This window comes from Dermacentor andersoni, chromosome 4 (assembly GCF_023375885.2).
Source record: "Dermacentor andersoni chromosome 4, qqDerAnde1_hic_scaffold, whole genome shotgun sequence".
In the NCBI taxonomy this organism is placed as follows: domain Eukaryota; kingdom Metazoa; phylum Arthropoda; class Arachnida; order Ixodida; family Ixodidae; genus Dermacentor; species Dermacentor andersoni.
This window is the reverse complement of record NC_092817.1, coordinates 23,092,201-23,104,282: the sequence shown is the minus strand read 5'-3', so window position 1 is coordinate 23,104,282 and position 12,082 is coordinate 23,092,201. Positions and strand designations below refer to the sequence as shown.

The 12,082-nt window shown below is 49.7% G+C and overlaps 1 protein-coding gene across 1 annotated transcript in view; it reads left to right on the top strand.

Moving 5' to 3' along the window:
• Positions 1-11,730, top strand: part of LOC126535854 (uncharacterized) — a 170,600-nt gene extending 158,870 nt beyond the window's left edge. The window contains exon 4 of the mRNA XM_050182692.3: positions 6,737-11,730. Coding sequence (XP_050038649.1) covers positions 6,737-8,178 — 1,442 coding nt within the window. The 3' untranslated portion in view covers positions 8,179-11,730. The remainder of the gene's footprint in view (positions 1-6,736) is intronic.
• Positions 11,731-12,082: the final 352 nt, after the last annotated feature.

Sequence of the window (12,082 nt, the reverse complement as noted above, 5' to 3'; positions counted from 1 at the left end):
TGCATGCAATTTGCACTTTAGGTCACCGGTACTATAACTAGAGCAGGAAGGAAGCGTTTATGCATTTTAATTTTGTTATGCTAGCTCTTTGTAAATAAGTAAGTGAATAAGTAAGTAAGTAAGTAAGTAAGTAAGCGCGCGCGCGCGCGCGTGTGTGTGTGTGTGTGTGTGTGTGTGTGTGTGTGTGTGTGTGTGTGTGTGTGTGTGTGTGTGATTACCGCATGTAGATCTAACGCAGCAGAAGCAGAACTGCGGTGATGAGACAGAACTGAGTTGACTCCTTCGACAGGAATCGTGGAGCACTCAACAAAATTAAGGGCATGCGGGATGGAGTGGAGTGTATAGCTTCTCTTTGCCGGAAATAATTCATCGAAGAAAAAAATCGCCGTATCCCGAATATACACGGCGCTTAATTGGCCCCTGACTGGATATCCTTATATGCTATTTAGGAATAAGAGATTGCTATTCCACTTTTATTTTAATTATCTTGTCTCGTTCTACGTAAACACCGTGCAGCAGTAGCCGATATACGTGCTTCTTTCGAACAGCGCAGACGACGAGACAGGTGATACGAAAAGGCCAGCACACCTGTCTTTGTCGTAACGTAAACCAACTAGCCCAGCCTAGAATGAACTCTCGTGCTTCTTTCAATGTTGTTTAACTTGGAAGAGAAGACCGCTCGGTTGTGCACAGAACCCTGCGAAGCCGTTTCCTTTTTTTAATTGACGCGTGACTAAACAAATGTGTATACCGTGTCACATCAGTAGTAGCACAGGTCACTGACCAATGAAAAAAAAAAAAGAAGAAAAATACGATATTTCATGATCTGTGCAGATATCTTGTTCACAATGAGCTGGTCACCACGAGATATGTTTGTGCGTGAACATTCATCCCATGCAGGGTTCGAGAATACGCGTTGTCCACCAGACTGCCTTGCGCACTGTATAGCTCTGTTTAGCGTGTTTTCTGTTCTTTGAATAACCAGCGATTCCAGGCATATATAGTCTTACATGGATCTTGCCAAGAACCATGCGTCATGAAATATCATGATTTTACCTGATCAGACGGTGTTCCGCTGGAACTCCTGACTACTGCAGGGGTGCCACAGTTCCGAGTGCACGTAATGCAGGGTCCGTATATGACAGAACAGGATTGCATGTATAGGAACGTGCACCTATCCATTATTCTATATGTTTGATCATTCCAAGCTTTGTGCGGTAAGTTAGGAAAAAAAATTAACTTGTATCGCTAGACTTCTGCCGAAAGTAAAGCAAAGAGCAAGTGTAAATGAATGCTCGCGCAGCAGGGCTGACTTTCAACAACCTCCCCTGCAATGAGCGCTGGCTCATTCCCGGCCACCATTGTTCGCACAGCCTGGCACCTCGCTGAGCTCGAGTAGGTACAAGGCTTGTACGAGTCGTCGCAGTTCGCTTTGGTTCGGGAGAAGGATCTTGCAAGCGCGTACTCGGCCATCTCTTCCAGGAAAGGTCTCCAAAACACGACACATTTTCCACATCAGGCGTGGAGCCCGATCATCCCCGAGGAGAACTATGTCTCCCTCACCGATGCCTCTCCCTCTGCCTGGCTTTGTGATATGCGCTAAGCGAAGCTGCAGTAGGTATTCGCGTCTCCACCGTTGCCAGAACGAGTGAACAAGTCCGGCGCGTCGCCTCCATTGGCGTGTCTCTGCTGCCGATTTGACTTCGGTGGTTTCTCGGAAAGGAGGCAAGCTCGTTAGCCGGCGACCGACTAGGAAATGGGCTGGAATCAATGGCATAAGCTCCCCCGCATCCGAAGAGACGAAAGTCAACGGGCGAGAATTTACGGCAGCCTCGGCTTGGGTTAGCGTTTGAATTTAGATTAGGTCCTGCGAAGAGGACGTCGTTCAGTGACAGCTTTCCCGCCGCTTTGGAGGAGGCATCGAATACGGCTCTCAACTTGGTTGTTTTGCTACCAGGCCGGACAACACCTCGGTGTGGCATGTAGTAAATGGGCCCCATCGGGGACTCACCCAGTTGGTTCGCTTCTTCGGCGTGTCCAGCTTGCAGGTAATTCCTGATTGCCTGATCGTAGTCTAAAATGGTTTCTTCATGTCGCAGCAGCTTCGCCGTTAATGAGTGAAGTCTATGCGATGCTATGCTTTTGTTGTCTGTCAAGTCTGACGCATTCTCTTTCCATGGGAGAGCTACTTGGTATCTACCGTTCTTCTGGGTGATGGTTTCTTCAAAGGCCCGAAGAACGCTGTCGTCTTTGGCGGTCAGCTGTGCATCGTCGACGATCCCAAGGTGATCCAGCTCCCAGAATGATCCTGGTTGACGAGAAATTTCGTCGAGTGCTGTGGTCACACCTACCCGCATCACTCCGGTGCTCGTTAGGAGGGTTGCGACGGACGATGTAGACCCTGTGCCCTGCAATATCCACCCAAACGCAGTCTCCATGGCCACGAGCTTCTTACCGAGGCGTTTGACATTTCCCGTTGTTATAACCCAGAAGTGATCGGCCCCGATAAGCAGCTCAACTCCAACACCAGGATGGTAGCCGTCAGGTAAGGTGTCAGCAAGCAGGAGGTCTTGTTCACGAGCGATGCTAGCCGTGGAGTCGTCAGGTGGTAGGAGGAGGTCTCCGCAGATCTCGGGTACCTCTAATGCCTCGATCCGGACTGTGGTGTTGTTGCGCCAGTTTCGCAGCCAGCATTCCACGCGATGACACCTTCTTTCTTCAGACAGTCTCTCGCTTCCGAAGGCGTAAATAGCTAGCTTCTCCCCTCCTATGACGCGAAGATTGAGGCGCCGGGAAACCTCCTGTCGTACAAACGTTCTCTGGCTGCCGCCGTCAAGCAGCATTCTCACCAGAGCACTCTTGTGCTGGCCTTCCGCATACGCTCGTGCAGTCTGTAGAAGCACACGGGTCTTTCCCAGTGCTGGTCCCACCTGAAGCGACGATTGTACTGTTGTCTCTGCTGGTGCAGCATCTTCGATTGAAGGAGGGCGTGTCGGTTTTTGATTGAGCTCGCAGACGCCAGTTGCGTGTCGTCCAGAGCATTTGGCACACTTCAGCCACCTTGCAGTTCTGCACTCAGCGGCACGGTGCTTCTTTTTCGCACACTTGTAACAGCGCCTCTCTCTTGACATCACCTCCTTCTTCTTGTCTATGGGTACAGGGGTGACACAGTTCGCTGGTTGATGCCCTTCTGCACCACAAAATGCGCATTGCACCTCGCCATCGGTTACGGTGAGAACAAATGCCGATGGGTTTTGAGGACGAACGTCCCCTTTGATAGGTGCTTTCTGTCTGATAGCGGCGTCCTGGTACCCATGGCGTAGTGCACTCTGGGCTCTCTCTGTGCTCTCGACCTCCTCTCTCATGAAATCGAGGAAACCGAGAAGCTCGTCTTGTGGCGTTTCTGGTGAGGCGGCTTTCCGTCGGAAGTACGCCACGCAAAGCTCGCTTGGGGTGCTTTTACGAAGGACGGTGAGAAGCAGTTCGCCGTAGGTGCTCGACGACACTCCCAGCGCCTCTAGACTTCGGACTCCGGAGCGGATTTCGTCGTAGAGAGTCCTCAGCCTTTCGATGTCCCGCAGATTGTGCACTGGGTGGACGTCAAGCAAGCGCGACATGTGGTCCTCAATTATGATGTCCTCTTTCCCAAATCTCTCAATGGGGGTCATCACCGCGATATCGTAATTTCGGTCGCTCATCGGCAACCCCTCTATGGCAGCGGCGGCTTTTCCGGTTAGGTAACTGTTTAAGTATTGGAACTTCGATACTGCAGGCAGGGTGCTGTTCTTGTGAATAGTCGATTCAAATTGGTTCCAATATTTCTGCCACGAGCGCAGGTCCCCGCTGAATTTTGCGATTTCCAACTTGGGTAATTTGGTGGTTGCTGATAGTGGCTGGAATGCCGCAGGTGGGACGGAACTAATGTGGTATGCTTCCTGCTCTGACGCGTTGCCTGTCACTGACGGAGTTGTCGACCGGTTCTCGTTGGCTGTCTGGCTCCTGAGAGCTCTCTTGATCTTTGTTTTGAGGGAGCAGATCTCCTCGGTGTATGCAGCGCAAGCTTCTAATTCTGCATCTAATTCTTGAAGATCTATCTTCTTTTCGATGATGTCGTTAACAAATTTCAACTCATTTGCTTGTTCAAGGAGGAGGTCGAGGTGTTCCTCAAGCTCACCGACTTGGATGGTTGGCGATTGCAGTAGGTCGCTGACCGCTGCGATGATTTTCTCGATTGCTTGTCGCAGGGCGGCCTGCTTCTTTTGTAGTCGTTCCATGGCGCTTTCGATGTCAGCAGGCGAAGTATTCCCGGGTTTCGGCACCAAAATATGTAAATGAATGCTCGTGCCGCAGGGCTGACTTTCAACAGCAATAGCACCTTTGCATGCGAGATATGGGTTTTCTGGAATCGGCGGCTCAAGCACCAATCGCCTGATTGCATCCGTAGATATAAGTGCTGCAACGCTTTATTTATTCTCTTGCCTAATATTTTTATTGTTTCTAAAAAAATCACTTTCTTAACATCATGAACTATAAGACATATATGTCGTTGTTCTTTGTCCTCCTTTATTTTTAAATCTTGAACTTCCAGGATAGCGACGAACGTGGTCACATTGCATGAACTACTTCGGAATAGCTGCTTGCGCATACTCGCTAGCTGCTTACGTGAGCTTTCAGCCGTACGTCATCTTTAACGAGCTACTTTCCATCCGCTCTGCCAATGTGCATCTGTGCCTGAACGACTATCGCATGGAATACTTTAGAGCCGGTACGTATATATAAGTATATCCACGCTATATATCATGGCATGAAAACCGCGCCCGCTCCTTTGGGTGCCATCATCGCCAGGAAATGACCGCTCCCGTGCGCCACTTCGGTTGGCGATCGGCCGTAATGACGGTCAATCGCGGCTATGGGAGAGCGTACTTGGAAGAGCTAGGCTGTCAACTTTTACTGCACCTTGGAATGGACTAGAACTGCTGCAGGCTCCTTCTACTCCTTTTTCTTTCTTTCTTTTTTGTTTGAAAGAGGGTGAAGGATGCGAGAAAGAGGGAAGCTATACCAAAAATGCCTATAACCTGTCAGGAATGCCGCAGGCTTCGAAGTTAGTTTGCCAGAGCATCACGCGAGACGCTTCTCCATTGCACAGAACGAAGAGTCGCAGCGTCAAGGATTAAGATGCTCAAGTATTTTCTTTTTTTTTCCCCATGCCGTCCAGTATATACGGCGGCATGCACATGTAACCAAGAGCTTTGGGCAAGGAAGGGGAGAAAGCAAGCTGCAAAGGCGAGAAGAAGAGAGGAGGTGAGCGGTGGTTCATCGTCATGTCGACCGTTCGTTAGTCGGACGCGCCAAATGCATTGCGAGATGGGCAGGTTGGCGCTCCTGTCTACTGTATCTTCCTCCGTGGTTGGTAAGGAGCAGCAAGTCAAAGCTAGGTGCTTCAATGCAGCCAACTGTCTTGTTCTTTTTTTTCCTTCACCGGAATCACCGCATACCATCTCCCGTGAAAGCCAAATGCCTCTCTCGCCGTCTTCGTGGTTGGCAGCAGTCGGTGATCGGGCTTGCGATACAAAGACGCTGATGGAAAGCGCGCGCATTGACGCGCAGCCGAGCTGCTGGGAGGGGCGGGAGGAAGGGAGGGGGACTGTCGCGCGTGAGCTTTCCTTCGTTCGCTCGCTGTAAGGTTGGTGCGTGTAATGAGCTATCTCACGTATTTTTATCTGGAGAGCCTTATTGCTTAATTCAGGTCTGAACATGGTCAAAAAGTGACTTGTTGCGAAATTCAGAAGTAATATTCTGGAAAAATACTTGATTTCATTGTCAAACATTACTTTTAGCATAATCTATAGCAAAGGGAAGAAATGGTGAAAAAGAAAGATATTGTGGCTGAAACGTTAACAATTTTTATGCAAAAAATGTCTGAAAGTGCACAAATTTACCTTCAACCTTCTTTTGTTTCGTCGCTGAAACTTCAAAGAGCGCTTCTGGCGACAAAAATGTTCTTTCCGAGAATAATACTTTGGTGAAACGACATTCACACAATGATCATCTAGCCCGTCTACCCAATTTTCTTTTCCAGAAGAATCGGTGCTGGCGTCGCCTTAGGGGTCTGGAGACGTTTCGCGTCGAATGACCCAACGTTTCTAGTTACTCTATCCGTTGGCAGTGAGGCTCACCTCATGGTGGCTGTCTAACGGGTCAATTAATTTCTTTTGTGTTCTCCAGTAATGAACCGGTCTGAAAAATTATTTTGGTAAAATGCTTCTTAGATGGCGCTTTACAGCTTCCAGCGTATAAACAAACTTTGCAATGGGGCCTAGTGAAGGGCTGTTTAAGGCCTCTGAAAAAGTGCAGGCCGTTTGCAAGTTTATGGTTCTGCGCATTTCTACTCCATCGTGTGCTCAGAAATCGTGCTTACATATCGTAAACTTTCTTCTTATTTCACGCTAGGCGTGTGCTGGGAGAAAGAGAGAGAGAAAATAATGCATAGAAAGGCAGGGAGGTTAACCAGAGGTAGTTCCGGTTGTGCTGAGAGATTATCATATAACCAAGCAGGTATGATGTGCTCCAGAAACGGTTCCTTATACGCAGGAAAAATATATCTTTGGTAACATGTTCCCCAACCATGAAAAAAACGAGAGGACGCTGAGTGTGTCGGCAATGACACAGGCGGACGCAAGAATGGCGCTGACGTTCCTAAACTGTCTCAAGTTCCTTCTTTTCTTTCTACTTGCAGACGCCAACGCTGTCACGTCAGCTGGAGAGACCGCTACGCCAACCGCTGCACATACGGTGAAAAATGACACAAGCAACTCACCGACTGCGACTCCAGCGTTACCGCCGGACAATGGAACAGCAACGTCCACGCTGCCCTCCACGCAAGCCAGCACGTTGGGGCAGATACACGAGCAGACACCTTCACCTACCCCTGGTCACCAAACAAGTACCACAAGCTCTGAAACGTCAACGGTGTCGGTGATGCAGGATTCGAATACAGAACATCCTTCGACTACTGTCACAGCAGAGACAGTAACAACAATTACAACAGTACCCGCTGTCAATCATTCAGAAGAAACAACCGTGGCAACAAGCACTGATATCGAGGGTCACCAGCCGAATGCCACCAACGGAAGTGAACCGATGTCATCATCGGCGACCACTTTAACGACGGTGGCTCCGACGACACTTTTACCAACGACGACGACGACGACGAGGCGCCGGCTGCCTGAGGTCCCCGAGGAAGACGTTGTCATGAAGTCTACGCCCACCCAGCGACGACTGCTGCTGGTGCTGCGCGGCAATTGCAGCCACGACAGCCTCAAGAGCGACGTCGAGGGCGCCTTCCGGAACCTGACGAGCTCCGCCGAGAACATCAGCGTCACCGACATCCACTGCACCACGCTGCTGGATGTGAACGTGACGCTCAAGGCCGGCGAGCTGCAGCTCAAGCAGCTGCTGCGCAACTTGAGTCTGGCCGGCACCCTGCAGCTGGGCGGCGACAGGCACTTCCTGCTGACCGACTTCTCGGTCAAGGAGCAGGTCTCCACCGACGGAGCTCGCACGGTCCGCTCCCGCTGGGTCCCGACGCGCGAGGAGCTCATCATCTACGTCGCCGTCGCGGTGCTCTTCGGCATTGTGCTCATCATCGCCTGCGTGGTCTGCAGCATCCGCTGCTGCCGCCGACAGCCATCGAAGACGCTCGACTTCCTCGACACGCCGCGCCTCAACCTGCGCCTGGAAGACTACACGCTGACGCGGATACCGCGACCGCATACTGTGTACGCTGATCACTTGCGCACGCCCGACCAGGAGCTAGGCGTGGTGCAGGCCTTCGACACGTGCGTGGTCCCCCTGGAGGATGTGATGCCTCCACCGCCTCCAGCGCCCACCGTGCCCGCGCCGCCGTGCCCGCCGCCCAGGCGACCCGCTGAAGGCTGGAGAACCGAGCCACTGATGACGTTCGGTGGCAAGCACACCAAGGCGTCGCCCGCCAACGGCTTCAAGGTCGCCCGCAGGAGCGGCACAAGAGCCGAAGAGGAAGACGACGATGAGTCTTCCCTCAGGGGAAACGGCGCGCTGTCCACGTCGACAGAGCGACTGGCCCGGAGGGACTCGGGTCACCGGCAGGGAGTCGACAATCCCATCTACTTGGTGGACCGCAGGAAGTCCAAGGGCTGAGGAACTGAGCGCTCTGTTCCGCTCCGTCATTCTCTTGGAAATTTCGAGCCTACTGCGTGGACCTGAAGACGAACTTTGCACCGCCAGCCGTCAAATGACGGGCTTCACAGACTGGCGGCTCCCGCTTTTTCATCTTGAGGGTGTTCCCTGCGAGTGTGGAAAGAAGTAGGCTCGCTATAGGTCTTAAGGCTGCCGAAGCCACTGTTTGCGGTGGCGTGGCACTGGCCGGGACTATATACTGTGCGCATCTACGAGAGGTTGTGCTTTAGGAAGGAACTTAGGTGAAAAATGGAATGCTATGATAAAGGAGTCTCGCAGCGATCTGACCCTTGACGCGTCGCCAACATTGGCCAACATAGAGAGAGGCGCGTCGTCTTCTTTGGGGCCTATACATTACACACAGCTATCAAGCACGTTGAGAGTGTCCGACTCTTAGCGTTGTGCTCTGATACGAGCGTAATTGTTGTGTAAACGTGTTCCCTTTTCTTTTTTGCCTGAGGCCGCCTTTTAGTCAGACTCTTACTTTCTTAATTTGCTTTTGTTCCTTTCTTTTTCTGCCGTCTCTATTTACAAGTCGTAGCATATGGATGAGTATCTTCTAGTTTTTTGTTCGTCGCTTGACGCTTAGCTTTGACCAAGAGCGCGTACTTATAGGCAACGTGTAAAACAGCTGGCTGTGTTCTTCTTATGGTGGTGTATCCATGGTCCCGACTGGTGATGGTCAGCGCCGTTGTTTGTTATGTCTCAGAGAAGAAATGGCCTCAGAAGTAGAGGGGGAAAAAAGAAAAGCTAACTCCCTGCCAATTGCAGTCAGAGGCCTTGATTATTGGTAGTCTGTGGGTTCAGTGTTGCGTGTCCCCTAGTACTTCCAACTCTGCATGAGTGTATAGCCGTGGTACTTGAGTCGACCATTCTGTATATGCCAGCACTTGTTGAAGTCTCTCTTTGACTGAAACGTGGGCATTATTTTGCCGGTGACCTGTCAGGTAGCAGGGGCGGCACCGCTAACATGAACACGCATGTTCCTGCTGCCCAAACCGAATTTAATAGAAATGAGCGCATTCGCATTACTAAGGTTAGCAAAAACTAGTCTGTAGCATGACAAAATGCATTTACCCCATCCGTCGCTAGGAATATGAAACACTCGGCAGGGGAAATCAAGAGCGCAGTTCGTCTTCCACGGACTTGATACGAGGTGTGCCTTCGGTTGAGCTGCAGAATTCTACATGTTTGGCTAAGTCGTATGTTCATTTAGATTGCACAAAGAACCACCGTATTGGGGCTGTATATAAAAAAAAAAGCCGAAAATGTCATCCCTAGGTGAAAGTTTAGCACAAACAAAGCAACTGTTTGGACAATGAAACCATGTAAATTTTATCTACTGACGCAGGGTCGATAAAGGGAAAGACCGGCAGGCTCTAATTTCGTTCCGGGTGCGTCTGAGACGGCTCGAAAGTATCTCTAGCACGCACGAGTGCTCCCAGAGAGCCCATATGTGATGTGCTATTCTGCCCACAGTGCGTGGTTTCGCAACTACCGTGGAATGCCGAGCATGCGTTCCACGTACAGTACCATTGCCAGGACCTTACCTCGGAAGAAGCTGAAGGGAAGGGGCTCGGATTTCCGGGCAGCGTTTCTGGCACAGAGAAAAGAAACTGTTGAAGCCAAACGTATCGACCTAACATGTGATTGTCACGTCAGCGTGCGCGGTAGATGTCAGTGATCCTGCTCTGCAAGCAGAGCTATACGGCAGGACAGCTGAACAAGTGCTCATGGATTAAAAATGACCAGGAACCTAACATTCCTGGCCAGTACGCCGAGTCTCAGAGGTCACGTGTTCGGCCGATACTACAAGGGCAAAAGCGTAGGAAATAGCTTCACGAAGAATTGGCAGGGCTGACTGTGTGACGTACGGCTTTCTTCAAGTTTATTTCTTTCCTCCGTGGTTTCTGAGTTAACCTTGCGTGCTATTCTGGACATTGTCGAATTCCGCCATATTGTCAGCTCTGACTGGTCCAGAGGGCTTCTGGGGTGTTTCTGATTGGCTCGAAATGCCGCCATTAGAGAAATTCCTCCAATATGTAGGAATTTGACGATGTCCTGACATGCATCTCCGGGTCGAGATAGCAAAACAATTCTAGTCCGATCTTTTTCCTTTCCGCGCTTCGTCAGTGGACCTAGGAACGAGCGAAAGGAATCGCTACACAATACCGGCCCTGCTTTTCCATTTTTGTCAAGATGTTTTCATTCAGATTCACGGATGGGGGCGAAATGCGAAAGCACCAGTGTACTTAGATTTAGGTGCACGTTAAAGAAGCTCAGGTGGTCCAAATTTCCGGAGTCCCCTACTACGGCGTGCCTCATAATCAGAAAGTGGTTTTGGCACGTAAAACCCCATAATGTTTTTTCATTGAGATTCATAAAATATTGAAAGTATGTTAAGACCACAAGGCATTCCATATTTTGCTTTCGCACGACATTTAATTTCTCTCGAATTCAAATTTTGGGTGGCCGATTGCTCGGTATTTCACGGCATCCTTCTTTAGTCCCCTCGTTACCGCTGTAGTGACGCCAGAGAATATTCGCATTTCCTTTCATTTATCCTTCTATACGCATCGTACGCCGCAGCTCTGGTTATTGCGGGCACCTGGCATTGCCACACATCATCTTTGGGCAGCAATTTTTTTTTGTTTCGTAATCTATTCGCAGGCTTAAGCATCCCAGTATCCTCAGTGTTGTCTGTGTCCGTGTTCAGCGCGTAGTTACAACGTCTCGCTTATTATTTTTGTCCAAAATGCTTTGAAAGTACCATCTTTATGGATGTGAATGAATGTTTTCTTTCTTTCACCTAGCTTGTTTGCGAAATCGCAGTCTAATATTGAGCGTATAATTTTTTTTATTAGTTGATGTTTAATCCGCGGGTGACATTTATGTGTGGAAGCACCGGTACATTGGCACATTGCACACTTTTTGCCATTTCCTCGAATTCGCGTTCTTACTTTCCACTTTTTTTTTTCATTAGAAACGGCTACATCACTGCACGTGTTTTTGGGACATCTTTGTCCAACGTAGAGAGATAGAGAAACAATCTCTCCAAAGTGGAGAGTCCTTGGGCATTGCACGTACAAACTGTTTCGCTGTCTCATTCCTGTACCCTCACTTCCAAGCTCAGTGTGTAATTCCGAGCTTCGTTATATAGTTCATCTGTTCATGTTGCAATGTACATTGTTGATTGTGTATGCGTATAATTTTATTTGGTATGCCTTCTTTTGTTTGAACAAGTGTCCAGGTTGACCTTGAGCATTGCTTCATGTGTACTGCGTGTGTTTCCGCCTCGTGCTTTCGAAGAGTCCAGCGATATGTACCCCAGGATGCCATATGTAACCACAGACACACTTACACACATACAAGTAAGGAGCAGAATGAGAAAACACACAGTTATAAAAAGAATAAGAGTGGAGTCGTTCCGTTACTTTTGTATTCACAGATGTACATGTGACAATAAATGTCATTGTACTACATTAGTACGAATAAATGTGGCGCGTGGCGTGGTGTGGTGCACCAAGTTTTTATTCAACGTCAGTGGCCGTATCTACACGCCGCTGCGGAATGACCCCGGGCTGGCTTGCTCGAGCGACTTGGACATTGGTCGAGCTAGCGATGAGGTAAGACGGGGCTTGACAGTTTGTCTCTTCTGCCTTTCCGACGAGCGCTAGGCCGCGATTTTGTATAGCGATGCATTTACGTTCAATTTTGTGTCACAGTTATCATATGCATCCACCGTTCAGGGCCGGCTAATCCCATTGGTAATGCGGGCTGAGCTTTGCTCTCACCACCGACTAAGAGCGAAAAGCGCAAAAAAGGAATAGCATCGGAAAAGGCATCACTGCAATATCACCGCCCC